Raw genomic sequence first — 23,226 nt, forward strand, 5'->3', positions numbered from 1 at the left:
ATGCCTTGTAGGAATATGTAAATAAGTATGTACACAACAATGTAATATAGAGAAGGTTTTTCCCGAGTGTGTGTGTGTGTGTGTGTGTGTGTGTGTGTGTGTGTGTGTGTGTGTGTGAGAGTGAGAGAGAGAGAGAGAGAGAGAGAGAGAGAGATTTTGTAATGATCAAGGAGCAATCAATACATCCAATTTATAATGTAGCCAGGTTCAAATCTTTTGAGCGCTGGGTAGATCATTGATAGTTAAAATTAAAAATGTCTTCCCATGGTGATCTATGAAGCACTATTTTGTACTAAAGGTAGACTTTCTACCCACCAATGATTTTGCCAAAAACAGTACTAAATAAGTACACAATATCCTATTTCAACCTACTACATTAAAGTATAGTGAATATTGACCCGCCTTTTGAATCTAAAGTGTTTTTAGATAGCTTCTATACATTGCATATAGTTATGCTTATAAAGGAAACCCTCTCTCTCTCTCTCTCTCTCTCTCTCTCTCTCTCTCTCTCTCTCTCTCTCTCACACACACACACACACACACACACACACACACACACACACACACACACACACACGCACACACACACTTGCACGCAAACCCCCACACACGTACTATCCAAAGTTAAATATAGAAGCTTATATAGTATAAACACTATATAAACCACACACATACTATCCAAAGTTAAATTTAGAAGCTTATATAGTATAAACACTATATAAACCCCTTACTTTTACAGAGTATGCACAAAGAAAGATGAACCTCACAATAGTCAAAGGTGATATGCATTACATGCTATTCTTTGCAACGCATTTGCGGAATGACCATGAGAGGTTTGGCACGCGTGGAAACTATACCAAATTTCTCCTCTAGGTTGACATAGTGGCCATGAGGAAGAATCCATTCAAAAGAATGAACGAGGTTAGCAAGCGTGGATTGGATTGAGGCAATAGCTAGAGGCAATCCAGGACAAATTCGTCGCCCAGTGCCAAATGGTAGTAGCTCAAAGTGTTGTCCACAAAAATCAATGAGTTCACCCTTTTCAGTTAAGAACCTCTCTGGCATGAACTTCTCTGGATCCTCCCAGATCTTAGGGTCATGCCCAATGGCCCACATATTTGTTAGCAATGTACTCCCTTTAGGGATTATGTAGCCCCCAACCTTACATTCTTCTATGGACATACGTGGTGTCAATATTGGTCCTGGTGGATGTAGCCTCATTGTCTCTTTCAACACTGCTTGCAAGTACACCAAGTGTCTTAGCTCCTCTTCTTTTATCATTCTGCTCTCCCCCTTTGTGACACAATCTAGCTCCATTTGTAGTCTACTCATTGCTTGGGGAGTCCTCACTAGCTCTGCCATAGCCCAATCCATTGTGGTGCTAGATGAGTCGATACTTGCTGACATGAGCTCCTATTCACACACAAAATGTTCATCCACATATCACCACAAACCATGCAACTAAGTGAATGATTTTATAGACTAAACTTTTGTTGGGTGTGCTCTAGTAGAAAGGCAAATCCACCTTTGCATGTGTTTGTCGTGATGACATCAAATGTGATTGTGCAAGGACTTAATTATCATTCTATTGAAATTTATTGTGTTGTTTTATGTGCCATTGAAAAAGAAAGGATCAATAAATTCAATTATGCATGTGTGTCCTTGCGATTTTCAATGTGTGTCTTTGAATGCACACCATTGTGTTCTTGCGATTTTCAATGTGTCGTATGTTTCTGTCTGCATATTTTTCCATGTGTCTAAGTGTAGTTTTAGTGGACATCCTTGTAGTGTGCAATTTTTCCTTTTGCATGTAAGGAGGGGAAGGGGGAAGAAGAGGAGAAGAGGGAGGGGAGGGGAGGGGGGGGGGGGGGAGATTAATATATAGTGTTAAATCATATAGAATTTAATGAAATTCAAACACGGTTTAATATATAGTGTCAAATCATATAGAATTTAATGAAGTCATATACCCCAACAACAATTACACACACATATATTGACATATATATTGAGATGTGTTTGTTGTATTGACATATATCTATAATCTCAATCTCTCTCTCTCTCTCTCTCTCTCTCACACACACACACACACACACACACACACACGCCCCTCTGCATATGTATTCATTTAGTGTACATATATTCATTTATTTATATCTATATGCACATGTTTATGAGTACAAACATTTATCGTGTGTGTGTGTGTGTGTGTGTGTGTGTGTGTGTGTGTGTGTGTGTGTGAGAGAGAGAGAGAGAGACTAGATGAAACATTTCATATGCTAAATAATGAGTCAATTAATTACTTTAGATGCTCAAGATTTTGGGGATGAGGATCATAATGGAAAGACTGTGTGTGTGGGCGCGTGCGAGAGAGAGTATGTGTGTGTGTGCGCACGCGCACGCACGCGTGTGTTTTTCACAAATAAACTTTAGATACATTTAATTATATACAATTTAATAAAATACAGATACGTTTCAATCATATATCCCAATAACAATTACAAAAGGGTAGAGATTGACATCTATTCTCTCTCTCTCTCTCTCTCTCTCACACACACACACACGCACGCACGCACACCTCCGCACATACATGCGATAGTGTATATATACTCATTTATTTATATACTTACATGTTCACGAGTACAAACACTCACGTATAAATATAAGTATATAAATAAATGAGTATATATACACTATCACATGTGTGTGTGTGTGTGTGTGTATGTGAGAGAGAGAGAGAGAGAGAGAGAGAGGGATACTGGATGAAACATTTCACATCCTAAATAATGAGTCAACTAATGACTTTAGATGCTCAAGATTTTGGGCATGAGGATCATAATTGAAAGACTGTGTGTGTTTGTGTGTGTGTGTGTGTGTGAGGGAGAGAGAGAGATTGAGAGATTTTCCAATGTTTTCTGTCTACGTACAATGTTATTTTGAGGATTTTTTTATATAAGCGCTTTATCCAAATCAAGCTCTTATTCTATGTGTGTCGATATTAATGGCCTCAATGTTTATTTGTGTTCTGCTTTCATTGGAAATTGAGCCATTAGGATTGAGAGACTAGCTCCCGCGACCCGCCTTCAGCGTGTCTCGCTCACTCTTACCATGACACACATGGTATTTATAAGGTGTGAAAACAACTTTCTTAATTAAGTTGTGCCTATATGACTTTAATTAGTTTTTTTCATAGTTAGCAATGTTAGGCCGCAGGAACCTTACCTTAATCCTACGATTATATATAGGCGGATCTGGAAGGACATCTGTGTTAGGGGAATTAGTGTGAAGGGATACATTATTAACACTGGCTACACCTTTTTGTAGTTGCTCTTGGTTCGACATACTGTCTTATTCAAGAATGCAATGCTGCACAAACCTGTTCTTCTATCTGTGTTCGGGTGTATTGTTTGTTGTCATTACGGTCTATTGAACCTTAATTGTGGTATGTGTACATTTCTAATCATTTTGAGTTAATTCTGGTAGTACACTAACACATATCCACAGTTAACACACAGATGACGGAGGGTTTGTTGAAGTAGTCGCCTCCCCTCCCCAACCCGCTCGCTCTCTCACACACACAAGCACACACCCTGCCCTTATAAAATAAGTTTAGATGCGCATATACACAAGACTTCCAACATGGTGTGAATATCTACTCCCTTTGTGTCCCCCTTTTCCCACTAAACAACCTTTGATCACGCTTAACTACATTCTCCCAAGCTCCAATAATAGAGAGTGAACTTCACTTGAGGGTCCGGAATCTGTGCAAAGAACCTAGTGCTTCCTAGCCTCACCTTGATTGATGAACCTAACCTATGCTTTTGCTCTAACACCAAAGGGGGATAGAGCAGATCTTGGCCATGACCCACATTTGGGAATGACGCACCTTTGTCTCTCTAAAAGGTGAAGTATTCCATCAGGAAATATATATAAGCAAAGGGGTAACATAAGAAGGATGAGTGCAAGCAGACTCTTGAAGAGCCCCACTTGTGTCAAGAGCTCTTTACCACCTCTATTCTTCGTCTCTATGTCCCTTCACCCCTAATTACTTCATGCCACTTAATGAGCTAAATAAATATAGAGAACTATCTCATCTCAAGCTATACAATGGATCGTGAGGAGAAAGGGATTAAAGTTTCAACAATCTGACAAACTTTGCTGACACAAACATAGTGGGAAGCCATTTGGTCTCTACTACCAATATACTTGTCTGTGATGTATGTGTAACTAACACAAACACTCTTACAAACATTTTCACCATCTTGGCAATCTCTTTACCTCTTCCTCCTAGTAAGTGTGCAAATCTTTCCTACTTACCTACAATCTTAGAGAGAGAGAGAGAAAGAAGAAGAAGAAGAAGAATGAATGAAGAAAACTTGTAAGGTAGGACATGTGCTCCTGATAGTAGAAAATAGACAAATTGTAGTTATGGCAGCTCTCATGATTTATGCATGAAGCAATTCCACCCTCCAACAATGCCTCATGTAGGTGCCCCTTGAACCTGCATGTCAAGCGCACCCAAAAACTTGCAAGCAAGGTGCACCAACAATTAGATGCCAATTGGTGATGCCTCCCTAAAGCATACCCTTGCATCAAAGAGCATTGAGTTGCAAGAAATATCCCTTGGCTTCCATGACCTTGACCTATGTGGAGGCCTTGCCTCACCATAAGTGCACTTAATGAGCTAAATAAATACAAAAAAATATCACATCTCAAGCTATACAGTAGAATGTAAGGAGAAAAAAATTAATTCTTCAACAACCTCACAAACTTTGCGACACAAACACAGCGGAAAACCATCCGCTTGTACTACCAATATACTTGTATGTCATGTACGTGTAACTAACACCAACACAATTAGCAGCATTTTTACAACACGGAAATCTCTTTTATCTCTTCCTCCCTACTACGTCTACAAAGCTTGTCTACTTACCTACAATCTGAGAGAGAGAGAGAGAGAGAGAGAGAGAGAGAGAGAAGGTTCAAGGCAGGACATGTACTCTTAATAGTAGAAAATAGGCAAGTGCGACAAATTGTAGTTATGGCAGCTCTACATGATTTATGCATGAAGATATTCTAGCCTCCAACAATGCCGCCTATAGTTGCCCCTTGAACCTGCATGTCAAGCACCCCAAAACTTGCAAGCAAGGTGCATCAACTATGAGATGCCAATTGGTATTGCCTCTCTAAAGCTTACCCTTGCATCAAAGAGTGTTGATTTGCAAGAAAGATTCCTTGGCTTCCATGACCTTGACCTATGTTGAGGCCTTGCCTCACAATAACTGCACCAAGAGAACCAGAATCTGGTCGAGCTTCTGCTACATGAAGTTGGGCTTGGTTTTGTGCATATATTTTCTTCTCCACCTTACTGACAAGACTACTGACTACCCATCTACTCCGTTGTTGTGGCCTCTCTCTCTCTCTCTCTCTCTCTCTCTCTCTCTCTCTCTCTCTCTCTCTCTCACACACACACACACACACACACACACATGATAGCCTTCTCAAGAACTTGATTTGGTCATTGTGTGTGTGTGTGTGTGTGTGTGTGTGTGTTGGGGGGGGGGGGGGGGGGGGGGGGGGGGGGGGGTGTGTGTGTATTGCAAGCAAGAACTTCTTCAAAACCCACTTTGGCATGTTAGGAGTTATGGTGTATGGAGAAAATAGAGTGGGTAAGCAAGGAGCTTTTCGCTCGGGAGAACGGCCAATTGTATGCAACATCCCGGATGAGACCAAACGAAAGATTATCCTTGAAAATAGTTGGATCTATGTAAGGTATACAAAATGTTTTTTATGTGAAGATTGCACTATTAAGCAACAAAATATGTGTCTCAAGGTATATGAGAAGAAGAATAAGAAAAACAAGGACATCTCTCATGAAGAAAATGTACCCAAGGAGGATGCAAGTCTCTCAAGCAAATAGGAATGCATGACCTAGGAGATCGATTTACAATTGAAAGTATTCTTTTGAAATTGCAATGGATACCCATGGAATGCGGAGATTCTCATTGATGAACTAACAAGAAAAGCCGATGTTGTACTACTTATTGAAACTTGGGAGCATGATACACAAAGGATTAACGGGTTGGAGGATTACAATGTACATCCTTTGATGTAGTCAAAGAATCTCAAGCAACAAAGAGGGAAAGGAGGGGTAGCATGTGTGGTTAAGAAAGGACTAGAAGATTTTGTATCAATTGTGAAAGATGACAAGCACAACATAACTTGGCTAAAAATCATGGCACCAAAAAGAACACATATTTTTGTAACTGATTTCTACATTCCTCATCACGATTCTCCCTTTTATGCTTGCATGGATAAAGATGAGCCATTTTTTATTTAGAGGATGATATTTCTTATTTTAAAGGTGAAGGTGATGTTGTTGTCTTTGGGGATATGAATGCTTGCATAAAAAACATTGCAACATGATACTCAGCAATTTGATATGCCATACATTTCAAGGGAATTGGAGGAAGTTCACTTGTATGATCGTACTTCAATGGATGAGAAAGAGCCGGATCCCTATGGAAAGTTACTTTTACACATGTGTAATAGCATGTGTATGCTCATTTCCAATGGTGTATCTTTGTGGAGTGGAACCAATGGATTTACATGTAGAAAACATAATGGGGATGGTGTGATTGACTATATTCTACTCTTTGAAGCCATCATGTATCGCATAAAGAGTTTTACGGTTGGCCAATGGAGCCCAAAATCAGACCATCGAACATTATGTATTGACCTTGCATGTGGAGAAGCAACTAAGCATATAATCTCAGCCAAAGGAAAGAGAAGTTATCACTATGTAGGGATTTCAAATGGGCATCTATGTATATAAAAAAGGTTGAGCAAAACTTATGAGTGACAAAGCTTCAATATGACACACCATTGAAAACTAAATGGGAAGCGTTCAAGAAAGATTTTTGTTCTTGTGCCGAAGAATGCTTTGCCATAAAGCATGTCCATGGTATCAACAAAGATAGATCACAAAAAAGGCGGTTTTATAAAGAATGCCAAGATGCATGAAAGTTGATAAATCTTGATGCAATTATGGACAAAGAAAACTATGGAAAATTCATTTGCATACATACAAGGCATTGATTCAAAAGAAGAGGGAGGCCAGTTCATTTACGTCTTCCCTTTTGCAGAATCCCTTTTAAGTGGTAGTCATGGGGCAGCCCTATGGCACCAAGGGTCCTTTGGCTGGGGCTTGGCTCCGCATCAACAACATGCAGCACCATTGGAGGGTCTCTAGTGGTGAAGTTCTGGTCCTTGGTTTGGCTTCTCTCTGCACTTCTTCCATATGTTGCTGGTCTATTTTTTGGTCGTGTTTGGATGGCCCCCTCCATTCTAGGGTTGGATCTTGGTGGCGGCAAGGAACGATCGTGGGATCCTCTATGGTGGTGCTTCTTGAACAAGCCACAATTGTAAGTCTTTTCTTGATGTTGTGCTTACTGGTGTTATTGTTGTCCTTTGAGTCTATAATGGGTAAAGGGCCCCTGTAAAGCCCTGTGTCATCTTGTATGATTATGGTCTTCCTTCAGGGGGATGTCCTTCGGGGGTGGAAATCCTAAAGTATTCCATGGCAACCACGAGGTATTTTGTAAACATTCATGCTAGTCTTGAGAACCTTTATGTCTTGATGTGATGTTTTGGACTTCTTGGCTCAATGTTAGCAAGGATATGTATGGTTTTGTGGTTCTAATCTACCTTTTCTCACTATATTGAGTGAGCTTTGCAAAAAAAAAAAAAAAGATTCCATTCATTATCTCTCCATTATCTTAACAAATTTCACTTGCAACAAGAAACATGACCCATGATAACCCATATCTGTATATATACTATGTATAGTTGGGGGGAGGGATTCCAGCCTCCTCCCCCGAACACATGTTGCAAGCTCTTTACTTTCATCAGTGTCTCTTGAAGCCCTAGCACTTGCACAAGCAGAGAGAGAGAGAGAGAGAGAGAGAGAGAGAGAGAGAGAGAGAGAGAGAGGGATTGGTCATTACTTGGATTTCCTGCACAATTCAAAATGCATGCATGCACACACGCTTGCATGTACACACACAGCTAGGAACCAAGTCAACTCTGTGTCAGAGTCGCATGTTTTGTGCTCACTGAGCAGTAACAAATACACTGACATGGATTGAGCTCACTGAGCGGCGGAGTGCATCCTAAAAATCCTTATTTGCTTCAAAGTCTCAACTTGATTGACACTGTTCCTTTATAAATAAAATAAAATATTTAAGTGTGTTGAAGGAAATCACTAAAGTTTGGATGTTAACGCTACATTAACTAGCTCACTTGAAAATTCCTGATGGAAATGGCACCTTCATTTGAAACTAGAGCTCCCATTGAGGGTAACTAGGCTCTGGAGCTCTTCATGTGAGATATAAAATCTCTCAAACCATCATGTTACCTATAGCCCAAGATAGAAGCCAATCTTCAACACTATTTTAGAAATCTTCCCTTAAACCCCATACAAATTGTCAAGTTGGTCCCACTTGGTTTGCTAGTGCCTAATTCATCCAAACAATGAATGAGAACTTCATCAAGATGAAGCATGATAGTTGCTTGTTCTCGTCCATCACCTTTGATACTTTCCAGATTTGCAGAGTTGATTTTCCTTGTATCTTTGATAATAGATCAATAACCTTTCTTCATCATTTTGTACTTGATCAACACTTTCCATGAGTGAAATTTTTCTTTGTTAAGTTTATGCATTCAAGGTTTATCTTCTCCTTGAGCCATTATATAATAAGCTATCACTCCTCACCAACATGGTTTCATCAAAGGAAAATCTACTTCAATAATATCATGGCAAGAATTGGTTGTTCATCGAGGAGGACATGAAACCTTTGGGCTTCGGGCCATGGATGTGTCAGTTAGCTTGCATCCTCAGTACTAAAATCCACTCTAAGCTATTATTTAACAACAGAATTGTGGACGCATTTGAGTTCAAAAGATCGATCAAGCAAGCTTGCCCACTTGCCTCTCTACTATTCGCCATTGGATTTCATCCGTTGGTTACAATGCTAGAAGATAGTGTTGCGAGAGGGGAGACCTAAGACATGTCCATGCCTAACAATGATGAGCTTCTTGCAAAGCTGTTTGCGGATGACTCCCTTCTCTTCCTCAAAGCGTTCCTCCAGATAGTTAAAAAGGCTCTAGAGATTGTGCAAACAATTTCCCTAGCCTCAGGGTCAAATTGCAATATTGAAAAATCAATATTGATTTCTTTGTCAGAAAATGATGCTTTCGATCCATCTATGTGGACCAGAGAGACAATTTCAAAAGGCATGTCTTTAGACACTTTGGTACTCTATTGTGGGTTGAGAAAGATTCCAATGGGTCTTGGACAAGGTTAGGAGAAAGATGTGTAGATGGGAGTATATGTTGTTGCCCTTCACGATCAATGAAAGTGACCAATTCATTTATGGTCCCATACATAGCCTTCACTAGCGGGATTCTCAAACTAGCCAAGTGCCTTTGGAAGAAGTTCCTAAAAACAATAAAAAAGTGCTTATGGAAAAATAACACCAGAGATACGGCGCCTTGGCAATGGTCATGGTGGGATGTCGTCAAGAGGCCGGTGGAGCAAGGAGGGATCGGGATTATCAACCCCGCTATCCATGAAGAGGCCCAATGTACCAAATTTCTTATGGAAATCTCTGAGCATGACCAGACATGGGTTGTTATGATAAGGGACATGGTTAGGAAGGCTAAATTATTTTCTTAGGGTGGACAATAAAAAGGCCTGGAGATACATGACAAGCTTATCGCCCCTAGGTGGACCAACCTCAAACTGGGAGGAATAATGGGCCAGTTGGTACGGAAGTGCAATAGAGTAGCGAAGAACCTGGAGTGGGGAGCTAACCAGATAGTTCCAAAACTTCATCAGTCACTAGTCCCCATGTCTCTCTAAATCTAGTGGCATACCATTGAACCCTACCTGGAGGGACATTGCTAGAAAGATGAACAATAAAGTCCTAAGAAATCTTACCCACTTCTGGGACAACGACGACATGAGATGGAGAGTTATTGATCAACTAGCTATGCAATTCAATCTACGTGGGATAGAGTGTCTACTAGCAATCAGAGTTCTGGAAGGGCAGGACAACTATTGTATGCCGATATGTGAATTGGAGCTCGAGTAAAGTTTGGTGATGGCCCCAGGATAGGCACTTTGGGAAGCCGAAGACCAAATATGTTTATCTTTCTCTTATGACCTCGACTGAGTGGTTCTCTCCTCTCAACAAGCAATGGGGAAAATAGTGGTTGGAGGCAAGATGGAAGGTAGAAGTGCATAACATTTGGGGCCCTCAATGGCCCATGGCAATGAAGTACTTTTTATGAAAGGTATTGTGGGGGGCTCTATCGACAGGAGTGAAAATTTTGGCTAGAGGGATCAGTCCTGATAGATACAGTGGTTGCAATATAGCTAGTGGGGACCTCCTTCACATGTTCAAGGATTGCCCAGCTACTATCGGTGGTCTTGCTGGCAAATTGTGCAAGTGGGTTCAAAGGACATGGAGGATAGGTTTCTACAAAAATGACATGAGAAAAAGGTAAGATATGGCTATGGCTCAAAATGCATGAGCAATAAGAGAACCATCACTTGCCTTAAGAGAGAAGGTATAAAATATTCCTTCTTAATAAAGATAACTCTCACCACCTCACCTCACTCTACCTTGATAACCTAAAAGTGTCTGTAATACGATGTCAAAATGAACAAAATCTTGAAAGAAGTCCAAAGAAAAAAGAAACAAGATCTTTCATATTAAGTTGCTTATGAGTACAGTTTGGTCCCTCCTCTCATCTAGTTAGCTAAAGAAGGGAATTCTAGATGTTTATATAGGCTTAAACCATGCACCTGACTTGAGCTCCAAGGCACTGACTTGGGCACCAAGGCATTATCTATCTTAGGCTTGGTTCACACAACCATCCTTCATACTCTCTAACTCTTGTTTGTATGCCACTATTTCAACAAAAGTAATCATGAAATCTTGTGCAAATTAAATAAGTGATGATAATGCTTTAAAGGAGAATTTGTATCATAGTCTATTTTTGAAATAAGACGTGCTCTCTCAATTTATTTTGAAGTTCATCCATATTTTAAGTTCAATATTTCATTAACATTTCTTCGATAAACACTTATGTAGAGTGAGGTCTCTCTAATTTGTAGTCCATTGTGAAGAGAAGTGGAATTATACTCCACAATGGACTACAAAGGAGCTAGTTTGGTTGGTTGGGTCTTTGTTCTTCTGTGAACCAGGTCATGGGGTCAAAGGCGACCAAGCAATCCTGTGCGCTCAGAAGGACGTTCATGTTGATTCGCACAAGATGTGTGCAATTTGCTACCAAAAAGAAATTTATTTCTAGTTCCTATCAAATCCACATGAAGCGCACCAACATCTTACTCTAGATTGAGCACTCTCTACTTTGTATGCCACCATGAAATAAAGTTTCACTTGTCTTTTCTCTACTATCTTTTAGATGTTGGTTTAGGATTGTGGGGGCTTGCCAGCCATGGTTAATATAACATCACTCACTCCTATGAGTTCTGCAAAAGAAAAAAAAGATTGTGGGGGCTTGCATTCCTAAATTGTATGTTGCTTGCGAGGAGCAATGAGCAAGAGCCCTCCGAATGTCTTGTAATAAGGTGGAGGTATCTTGTCGCATGAGCAAGCACTAGAGACAGACTGGTGAAATGGCACGGCTAGATGGACTATGTGCACCATTGAATGGAGGCCCAATAGCCCCACCCATGTCTATTTTGCATATCCGACACATCCCCCCCCCCCCCCCCTTCTTGTTTTTCTTACCAACAAGAGAGGTATATTCTCCTACCCCTCTCTTGGGGGGGGAAATGACATCCAATCAAAGCGCTCTTGGCTCGAGGAGGAAAATTGTAGAGGTGATAGATTTGCTATGCAACATGAAATTGCTGACTCGACAAGGAGGGGCGAGGCTACCCTATTTAGCCCATGGGTTTTGCGTCTTAGTCTCGATCGGTGGATTGGTGTTTGTGTCCTCTCAACATCAGTTTGTGCTCCCTCATTTGGTGATGGAGTCTCAGTCCTTCTCTTCACTCTCTAAGGGTGTACCTCCAAGAATGTAAATATAGCACATGAGTTTAAAAGAAGGGGTATTTTAGTTGGAAAAATTTCATAGAATTACGTCACAACAGAGTTTTTATTACAATCTGGAAACGAAATTGTAAGCTTTCTCAAGAAAAAGGGTGTTGGTTTAAGTACCTCTAACAAAAAGTAGAAGTCAAGAGGATGTATTAACATTATGATTATGATACTCACATCTATTGTAATGATATCTATACCTATTAGTAATAAAAAATACAAATGGAAGGAGTGTCCAAACGGTATATCTAACTAATATTAGAAAGATTTTGGGTCTAGCAATTTCCGTGCTTGTTGATAAAGGTTGCATGTCATCGGGGAAAAATTTGGACTCTCAAGGGGGGCCTATAAGAATGTTTGACTTTGTTCCTTGTCTAGAGTGAACAACCCGCTCAAATTTATGGAGGCTTCATCAAAACCCCATCAACGTACCATTGAAAAGATCGTAGAAAGTAGATCCTACATCCAAAAGCCTAGACAAATTGCAAAACTCACAAATTGTGAGTGAGAATTGGAAACAATGCTAAACAACAATTTTTATTTCCATGTGATGTCAATTTAAATTTAGTCTTTATTGGGTCTTTTATTTTATTGTTTTTATTTTACTTCTTTTTTTTTTTTTTTTTTTTTACAATGTTAGTGTCAACCTTTCACCTTGTTATTTCACCCTGCATATAATGGAAACTACAATTTCATTTTAAAGCACAACAAAAATGGCATGTGACTGCAGGCACTCATCGAGACCATTTTCGCATCCCGCATTATCTCGCACCTTGTTTTCAAAGGCTATAAAATTTTAGTATTTAACATTCCATGTGCCAATACAACTCACAATTGTATTGTGAGTATGGCCAAATGGAAAAAAAAACATTCCATGTAACAACAAAAGAAGGTGAGCTTGATATTTATGAGGGTATCCACTTTCTCTCAGTTCATCTTTGATTAAGGTAGGGACCCTTTGGTAAAACCTGTACACATCTTTTTTTTGGCCCGGCCAAAGGGCAAAGGATATAGAGATCACTTCTCTTTTTGCTTACTAAAATAGGAAAAAAATTGAATTGTATTTTTAAGTATTTTTTGATAGACTTAAAATGTTGATTAGTTGAAATAAAATAGTGGGCACTCATTGAAATGAAGAGTGTGTAAATCTAATGATGGACATGTCTTGAGTTTTGAAAAATGAAATGAACGCTCATATATCAAAGAAAAGATTTTGTGTTGCCCAGTGCTTTAGAAAGCATGAAACTTTGGCAGTCTTATATGTTAAAGGATAAAGTATAGAGGCTCCACAAATCCCAAGAGTCACTTTTTCATTTTGAAATCAGAGAAGTTCTTTTAACCATCTTTTCATTTTGAGAATTTCATTTACGGTTGAAACTTGAGGTAATAACTAAAGTTGTCATTTTTATTGGTTAAAACTTTAACGAAGGAATTTATCCTTTAGAGCTTTAATCTTTAAAGATTTATTTTTTTGAGATTTTAAAGCTAATTCAATGAGGAACTATAAATTTTTTTTATTAGAAGCTAAAAATTTAAATTAAAGAAAGTGAAAATGTTACATGGATCCACAGATAGGGGGAGGGTCATCCCGAAACGTTAGAGTTTTAGGACTTACTAATTTAGAACTTTAAAGCTTTTAAAGTGGGATTTACAACTTAGGGATCTACAATTTTAATTTGTAAAACGCGCTCTAGAGCTTAAAAATGTAGAATTTTTAAAGTGGGGTGTAGAGCATAGGGATCTAAAGCTTAGGGTGTAGAGTTTAAGGGTGCTTTTTTAATTCAATTCACTATGCTTATGTTTTTTTTTAAAGCTTAGAGATGTAGAGATTTTAAAGTGGGATCTAGCCTCAGATCAAGGCTTAAAATTGACGCTTTTTTTTTTCAAGGGTTAGGTAATAACTAAAGTTGTCATTTTTGTTGGTTAAAACTTTATGGAAGGAATTTATCATTTAGAGCTTTAATCTTTAAAGATTTTTTTTTGAGATTTTAAAGCTAGTCCAATGAGGAACTATAGTTTGTTTTTATTAGAAGGTAAAAATTTGAATTAAAGAAAGTGAAAATGTTACATGGATTCACAGGTAGGGAGAGGGTCACCCCGAGACATTAGAGTTTTAAGGCGTACTAACTTAGAACTTTAAAGCTTTTAAAGTGGGATTTACAACTTAGGGATCTATAGTTTTAATTTGTAAAAGGCGCTCTTAGAGCTTAAAAATGTAGAATTTTTAAAGTGGGGTGTAGAGCATAGGGATGTAAAGCTTAGAGTGTAGAGCTTAAGGATGCTTTTTTAATTCAATTCACTATGCTTATGTTTTTTTTAAAAGCTTAGAGTCGTAGAGATTTTAAAGTGGGATCTAGCCTTAGATCAAGGCCTAAAATTGACGCTTGTTTTTTGTCAAGGGCTATTTGCCTATCAAAACATGTGCTTTAAAAAAAACTCATGTCATTTGACACGCTAGAATCTCTTCAAAATTGCCTATCATTTTTTGTGTTTATATCTTTGAGTTAACGATATATATGGAAAATTATATAAATTGATTGCATTACACAAAGCATATGAAAGGGTACTTGAAAAATTGCATCTCAAGAAGAAAATTTTATCAGGCCTGGCATGATTCCATACATTATGTTTGTGTTTATCCTATCATAACACCACTTTGATACTCTTCAATCCTTCATCGCGGTCAACATTTATGATGTAATCTGTAAATCACTTTCTCTATGGATCAATATGATTACCATCCTAGTAGTTTTTTGTTTCACTTTCATGTTTTTTATTAGTTTCCTTAATTTGGCAGGCCTTGTGATTTTATCACTTGTTCTAATAGCTAGTTGATGCTTCGTACCAAATAGTTTTACAAGATTGCGGCCACACACCCACACCCTCATGTCACAAGGGTTGAACCATAGCAAGTGTGCATAAGTCCCCTTGCCTTTATCACTAGGCCAAACTCCTAGACGTCTTATCCCTTGGAGCTTTAAGGGACGAGATAGAAAGGGGAAACCCAACTTGAGAGCTTCTCGCTCTCTATAGACTCAAATTGCAACCAAGTGAAAGGTAGGTACTAAACTTGTAGACCACTTTCTCTCTATGGACGTTGAAACTTTCCATGCCATAAAAATGGTTGCCATTGCCCTCCACGTACAGTCTACCTCACTTATTACTTTCAAGTCTATCTCTCTTATTGCTTTCAATCACTCGATAAAATCTCCACGTTGCTATCTAATAAGAGGGGGCGTAAAGCCAACGTGTAGGATAAGACAACTACTTGCCACAATGGAATGACAATAATGATACTTTTGGGTTGGGGGTGTGCAATGGGGACCCCCATGGGTGAGGCTTGATAAGAAGTCAAAGAAAGTTGGCATAGCGGCAAAGACGAGGGTCCTTAAACGCTGTACAACATGCATATGAGGGTGTGTGGATGCAATCCCATAAAACTAATTGCTCCCAAGCATCATATTGGCCAAAAAAAAAAAAAAGCAAGACATATGCTATGTGCAAGGAGTGAAGAAAATGCAATTTGGAGCATGTCTCACTTAATATTCATGGAATTATGATTCTTCATCGTTAAGTGAAAAAAAAGCCAAGCCACAACTATGCAAGGGGGCACTCAGGTGCAGGTCCATTAGTGCCGTAGCACAAGGCGAATAAACTTCTAGAACCCAAAAAGACTACATAGAGGCAATGTTCCAAAATAACATAGATTTAGTGTAACCCCACCTACAACTTTTGAGATTTACGTCTAAATTTTATTTTTGTTGGTGAGAAATCTATTAACAAAAAAATAAGTGAAGTTTAGTGTAAAAACCTTCCAATTTAATCAATTTACCTCTAAAGTATTGGAAATTTTGGAAAAGGCTTTGGGAAGGTTTTCAAATTTTGGGAAAGGCTTGCCTCTGGGTGTGAAGGTTCTCCATTGAAAATTTGAATGTAGAGAAAGAAGCGTACCATGATGATAGCCTAGGCGTGGTCTCTCTCAAGATTTTCAAGCAAGACGTGTATTTTCCAGCCCTTCTAGATCATATGTGACATAGAAGTCCAAAGATCTTTCATATTAAGTTGCTTATGAGTACAACTTGGTCCATCCTCTAAGAGAAGAATTCCAGATGTTTATATAGGCTTGAACTATGCACCCGACGAGCTCCAAGGCATCAACTTGGGCACCAAGGCATCATCTATCTTAGGCTTGGTTCACACAACCATCCATTATACTCTCTAACTCTTGTTTGTATGCCACTATTTCAACAAAAGTAATCATGAAACCTTCTGCAAGTTAAATAAGTCTACTTTAAAGGAGAATCTATATCATAGTCTACTTTTGAAATAAGACGTGCTCTCTCAATTTATTTTGAAGATCATCCATATTTTTAAGTTTTGGTAAATATTTCATTAACATTTCTTCAATAAACACTTATGTACAGTAAGGTCTCTCTAATTTGTAGTCCATTGTGAAGAGAAGTGGAATTGTACTCCACAATGGACTACAAAGGTGCTAGTTTAATTGGCTGAGTCTTTGTTCTTCTGTGAGCCATGTCATAGGTTCAAAGGCAGCCAAGCGACCCTATGCAATCATAAGGATGTTCGTATCTATTCATACGGGATTTGTGCGATTTGCTACCAAAGAAAAAGATTATTTCTAGTTCCTATCAAATCCACATGAAGGGCATCAACATATTACTCTAGATTTAGCTCTCTCTCTACTTTGTATGCCACCATGAAATAAAGTTTCACTTGTCTTATCTAGCTATTTTTTAGATGTTGGTTTAGGATTGTGGGGGCTTGCCAACCATGGTTATATAATAACATCACTCACTCCTGTGAGTTCTGCAAAAAAAAAAAAAAAAGATTGTGGGGGCTTGCATTCCTAAATCGTCTGTTGCTTGCGAGGAGCAATGAATAGGAGCGCTCTGAATGTCTTGAAGCAAGGCGGAGGTATCTTGTCGCATGAGCAAGCACTAGAGGCAAACTAGTAAAATGGCATGGCCCGAGGGACTATGTGCACCACTATACGGAGGCCCAATAGCCCCACCCATGTCTATTTTGCATATCCGACATATCTCCCCCCCCCCCCCCCCCCCCCCCTTCTCGTTTTTCTTACCAACAAGAGAGGTATAATCTCCTACGCCTCTCTTGGGGGGGGGAAGTGGCATCCAATCAAAGTGCTCTTGGCTCGATGAGGCAGACTCTAGAGGTGGTAGATTTGCTATGCAACATTGAATTGATGACTCCACAAGGAGGGGCGAGGCTGCCCTATTTAGCCCATGGGTTTTGCTTCTTACTCTTGGTTTGGTGGATTGGTGTTTGTGCCCTCTCAGTTTCAGCTTGTACTCCCTCATTTGGTGATGGAGTCTCATGCCTTCTTTTAAGATTTTTTACAATTCACACTCTCTAAGGGTGTACCTCCAAGAGTGTAAATATAGCACATGAGTTCCTATAAAGGGGTATTTTAGTTGGCAAAATTCAATAGAATTTCGTCACAACATAGTTTTTATTACATTTTGGAAATGAAATTGTGCCTCCAACAAAAAGTAGAAGTGTGAAATAGTCAAGAGATGTGTTAAGAGTATGATTATGATGCTCACGTCTATTGAAATGATATATATATTTATTAGTATATAAAAAATACCGATGGAAGGACTGTCCAAACGGTAACATCTCATATATCTGACTAATCTTCGGAAGATTGTGTTGTAGATGTGATGTCATCAATTTCCCAAGATTTTGGGTCTAGCAATAGCCCTGGCCGTGCTTGTTGATAAAGGTTGCATGTCATTAGGGAAAATTTGGACTCTCAAGAAGGGCCTATAAGAATGTTTGATTTTGTCCAGAGTGAACAACCCGCTCAAATTCATGAAGGCTTCATCAAAACCCCATCAACGTATAATTGAAAAGATTGTAAAAAGTAGATCCTACATCCAAAAGCCTAGACAAACTTTTTTTTTTTTTTTGCAAAACTCACAAATTGTGAGTGAGAATTAAATTAAATTAGTTGATTAATGTGTAAAATAGAAATAATGCTAAACAACAATTTTTATTTCCATGTGATGTCAATTTAAATTTAGTCTTGAAAGGCTCTTTCATTATATTGTTTTTATTTTACTTCGTTTTCTTTTTCTTTTGTTTTACAATGTTAATGTCAACCTTTCACCTTGCATATAATGGAAAATACAATTTCATTTTAAAACACAACAAAAAAAATGGCATGTGACTGTGACTGTACTTCTCATCCTTTGTGTCTCTCACCTTGTTCTCAAAGGCTATAAAATTTTCCATGCGTAACATTCCATGTACCAACAAAAGAAGGTGAGCTTGATATTTGAGGGTATCCACTTTCTTTCGGTTTCATCTTTGATAAAGGTAGAGACCCTTTGGAAACCTGTACATCTTTTTTTTCTAATAGCAATCTGATGCTTCGCACCGGATAGTTTTACAAGATTGCGGTCACAAACCCACACCCTCATGTCACAAGGGTTGAACCATGGCAAGCGTACATAAGTCCCCTTGCCTTTATCACTAGGTCAAACTCCTAGATGTCTTATCCCTTATCCCCTGGGAAACCCAACTTGAGAGCTTCTCCATCTTTCTAGACTCAAATTGCAACCAAGTGAAAGGTAGGTATTGAACTTGTAAACCACTTTCTTTCTATGGACGTTGAAACTTCCCACGCCATAAAAATGGTTGCCATTGTGCTCCACAGTCTACCTTTCTTATTACTTTCAAGCTCTCAATAAAATCTCCACGTTCCTATCTAATAAGAGGGACGTAAAGGCAACGTAGAGGATAGGACAACACTTGCCACAATGGAATGACAATAATGATACTTTTGGGTTGGGGGCGTGCAATGGGGACACCCATGGGTGAGGCTTGATAAGAAGTCAAGGAAAGTTGGTATAGTGGCAAAGAGGAGGGTCCTTAAGCGCTCTACGACATGTGTAGGATGCAATCCCGTAAACCTAATTGCTGCCAAGCATCATATTGCCCCCCAAAAAAAAGGCAAGACATATGCTATGTGCAAGGAGTGAAGAAAATGCAATTTGGAGCATGTCTCACTTCTTATTCATGGAATTAAGATTCTTCATTGTTAAGTGCCAAGCCACAACTATACAAGGGGACACTCCGGTGCAGGCAGTATTAATGTCTTAGCAGAAGGCGAACAAACTTTGAGAACTACCTTGGCAAACGAAACCTACACAGAGGCAATGCCCTAGATTTAGTGTAACCCCACCTACAACTTTTGAGATTTACGTCTAAATTTTAAATTTGTTGGTGAGAAATCTATTAAAAAAAAGATTATTGAAATTTAGTGTAAAAACCTTCCAATTTAATCAATTTACCTCTAAAGTTTTGGAGATTTTGGAAAGGTTTGCAAAGGTTTTCAATTTTTTTGAAAAGGCTTGCCTCTAGGTGTGAAGGTTAGCCGTTGAAAGTTTGAATGTAGAGAAAGAAGCGTACCATGATGATAGTCTTGGCGTGCTCTCTCTCTAGATTTTCAAGCAAGACGTCCACAATGACTTCGGGGGAACTTGGAAGGCGTTGCTGACGTTCATGAATGAGCTGAGAGATGAGAGTGTCAAATTGCGCGTGAACCTCATCCAAATTAGCTTTGAGCTTCCGATCCAAAAAGCCCAAGGCTGGAATGAAGTCACCTAACATCGGAACTATGAAGAGGTCGATCATGCGACGCACTAGCATGGCCATGTCGATGCCCAGGGTGGCATCGCTTATCTCTGCCATTGGCTTGCCTAGAAGTATCTTACAGATTGTAGCCTCCGACAGGCTAGCGATAGCTTGAGTGAGGTTGAGGGGCTGCCCTACTTGGAGCTCGATTCTGCGCACCAGTGCCATAATCTCGCCACTGCGTATAGGTTCGAACTCTCTCACGCGCTTTGATGTGAAGAGCTGAACGCTGCAGAGCTTGCGGGCATGCCGCCACTCGGCGCCGTACGGAGCCATAGAAATCCCTGATGATTGTCCAAAAGCGAGGCGGCGCGTGACTTCCATGGATGGCCGGCTGCAGAAGACTTTGTCATTCGGACCGCTCAGGCAAGCTTTGGCGAAGGTGGTGTCTGAAACCACAACGGTGGGAACGACTCCTAGCTTCAAGAACATTATGGGCCCGTACTTCTTGCTCAATTTGGCCATGGCCCTGTGAGGCAGCTCGCCTCCCATCAGCTCCAGCAGGTTGCCTACCACTGGCAAAGCTCTTGGCCCCGGTGGAAGCCTACAGCTACCTCTGCCCCTCCTTATCAGCTGCCACACCACCGCAATGAGCAGCGTTGCCGCTGCCGCTGCCGCTACCAATACCGCTTCACCTCCACGTGACAGTAGCCATGCTTCTTTCATGACGACGCTGTCGACTGCAAATACAAAGGAAGCTCCTTCAAGCGGACAATGTGTGTGTGTGTGTGTGTGTGTGTGTGTGTGTGTGTGTGTGAGACAGAGAGAGAGAGACAAAGAGTCAGCCATCCGCCTCGTATAATAAGTAGTCAGGAGTCAGGACCAAATGCACCCGCTTAATTTTGCCTCTCTAGGCTGCAGGGGCCAGTACAGAGACCGAGTACAACTGCGGATTCCGGAAGGGAGGGACAGCTGCACCGCTGGTGAAGAAATCTGACAACGATGGCATACATTTCTAGAGACTCCAGCCTCCAGAAGAACGGGGCTAATTAGAGTCTAGCGAGGACGGAGCCCCAATAATAATCTACCACCTATGCGTAACTCAATTGTGGAGATCTTTGTTCCTTAGGGCATAGTCACGTGACGCTTAGTTTTTTGTACTTTACAATAGATTCTGACCACAACATGTACGACAACTCAGAGGGTGACGGGGAGCAGCTTGTAGTGAGAGAGAATGTGAGGCGCAGACAAAAGAGAGAAAAAGAGAACTCAATAGCACGCAACAGACTTAGTTTGAAAACTACACCGAAAAAGGCATAGTTGTCATAATAATCAATATCTAATTCTCCTAAATGATTTTCTCATGTTAAACTGATCATTTAATATGGGGAAGTGCCAGGGGAGAATAAGCTAGAATATTGGTTAAGCTAGCAGACCGGCCACCCACAGTAGGGATCCAAAGGAGGGAAAATAGGGATCCAAAGGGGGGGGGCATCTGCAAAAGATCCATGTGCAACAATGGACTAAAAAGACCCTAAGGTTCAGCCCATTAAGACTTCCAAAATGCTAAGGTTCCAAAATTCAAAGGTTGTGTCCAAAGGTCAACCTTAAGGGAATTGGATGCTTTGTGTGTGTACAAAAAAGTCTTTGCAATCCCTACTTGGGAGGGGGCGAGCCTTGCATGTAGGGGATGAGAGAGAAAGCCACACACACACACACACACACACACACACACACACACAAGCTCCCTTTACACAAAGGGAATGAGGGAAACATGTCAGCTCGCTAGGCCAGATGCCCACAAGGTGTACCCAATTCCTATTGGATGGCCTTGGAGGTGGACCAATGAGAATTAGGCTAGAGTAAATCTAGTTTAATTAATTTAAAAACACTTAATAAAAGAACCAATGAGAATTAAGTCCTCTAGAAGACTATTGGACAGTCTCCCAAGGGGTCCAATGAGCATTCAGCAGCCCAATGGCTTGCCTGATTCCTATTGGCCAGGAGGCAATGGGATCCAATGAGAGTTTAGTTGAATTATTAAATTACCTAAAGCTCTCACAAAAGGGGAAAGGGGGACACATGTCAGAGGACTATCACTTATGCTGCTTAATAGTCATTGGCTAGCCTTGGGGAGGTCCAATGGGAGGATAGCAAGAGGGCTCGCCCAAGAGAGAGAGAGGGGGCTGATTTTTGCAAGGCATTATGACACACACACTCACACAATCTCATGTGTAAAGTAAAGAAGACTCTCTCTCCTTCTCAAGCTTACCACCTACTCCAAGCTTGTGAGAAGGGAGTCCTACACCAACAACTCTTGGCTTTGTGATGCAAATCTAACCAAGGGCCAAGCTTCAATGCATGCTCATCTCCTCTACCATGCTAATTACTAAGCTAAGCTATGCTAATATGAGTGATTATGTAAGGAGATGTACATCTTTCTCGTAAGATACTCCTTCCTCTCAATCTACTCTCATACCCTGCTAGCTCTCACCTTTTTTGAAGGTGTGTGAGGTCTTGGGTCTGAGACCGGGGATAATTGATGTTGTGTTTGCTAAGTGTTTTGCTTAGTGCATGAAGCTTTCATCTTCATTGCACTAGCTACTCTTGAAGGAACACAAAGAATTGTATTGTACAATGTCTCTCTTGATGGGAGAAACCATAATACAAAGCCTTTTGGAGGGGGGACCGGCTCCATGCAAATCCGGTCCTCAACTATTGTCAATAGCTTAATTTCTCTCTCTGTTCATGCTATCTAACTAGGTGTTATGCTTTTTGTTGCTCTCTCCACCCAAGCACTCTTATAATTCTCATTAGGAATCTATTCTAATGAAATGTCCACTATGTTCATGCTAATTTCCGCTACACACAAGTTTTTAGGCCATTAAATGTTACATTGGTATCAGAGCATAAGGTTTCTCTTTTCTTGCTCAAGAAGTGAGGTCCTCAAGCTAGCTATAAATGGTTGGTATTATTAATTGCCTGTGAGTAAGTAGAATAGGGATTTTTCAGCCTTGCAGTGCGCCTGCCTTCGTGCAGTTAACGGGGCATCACCGTCGAGAGCTATGGTCTTAATAGTGGAGTCCAACGAGGGTTGCCTACGGCTTAACCACTATTGAGCTATTAGAAGCTTGACAGGAGCCGGTGCTTTTTTGGTGTTGAAAGACCCTCTCTTCTATTCCTTGCAATTAATGGTATTCTAGCCATGGGTACAGTAGCTTGAGTGCTTTTTCTAAAGGGGTAAAGAGGAGTAGCAACTAGGGCTTGAAGTGCCAAAGTACACCTAAAAAGTTTACACCTAAAAGTTGTTAGAATGGATGACAATAGTAAAGAGAGTGAAATTAATGTTGATAACTTTGATTTTGCTAATATGCAAGCTACTAATGATGCTCCGATGGTTGTTAACTATCTTGTTTCTAAGCTTCAACAAGCCATGGGCAATCCATCTCTCCAAAGTGAAGTGCAACGGCAG

At 40.1% G+C, this 23,226-nt stretch overlaps 1 protein-coding gene across 1 annotated transcript; it reads right to left on the bottom strand.

Moving 5' to 3' along the window:
- Positions 1-732: 732 nt before the first annotated feature.
- LOC147420099 (cytochrome P450 71AU50-like) lies at positions 733-20,619 on the bottom strand. Its single transcript, XM_086504442.1, has 2 exons — positions 19,590-20,619; positions 733-1,413 (listed from the first exon to the last, which is right to left on the bottom strand). Exons 1-2 carry the CDS (start codon positions 20,601-20,603, stop codon positions 796-798), a joined length of 1,632 nt encoding a protein of 543 aa, XP_086360568.1. The 5' UTR covers positions 20,604-20,619; the 3' UTR covers positions 733-795.
- Positions 20,620-23,226: the final 2,607 nt, after the last annotated feature.

Source organism: Adiantum capillus-veneris, chromosome 28 (genome assembly GCF_014529385.1).
Source record: "Adiantum capillus-veneris isolate H3 chromosome 28, ASM1452938v2, whole genome shotgun sequence".
Classification (NCBI taxonomy): domain Eukaryota; kingdom Viridiplantae; phylum Streptophyta; class Polypodiopsida; order Polypodiales; family Pteridaceae; genus Adiantum; species Adiantum capillus-veneris.

Excerpts from the sequence above, each read along its gene's own strand:
- LOC147420099 (XM_086504442.1), bottom strand. The coding sequence starts at position 20,603 with ATGGCTGACTCTTTGTCTCTCTCTCTCTGTCTCACACACACACACACA. Across the intron at positions 1,414-19,589 it reads ACGCCAAGACTATCATCATG|GAGCTCATGTCAGCAAGTAT; the intron begins GTACGCTTCTTT and ends GTGTGTGAATAG.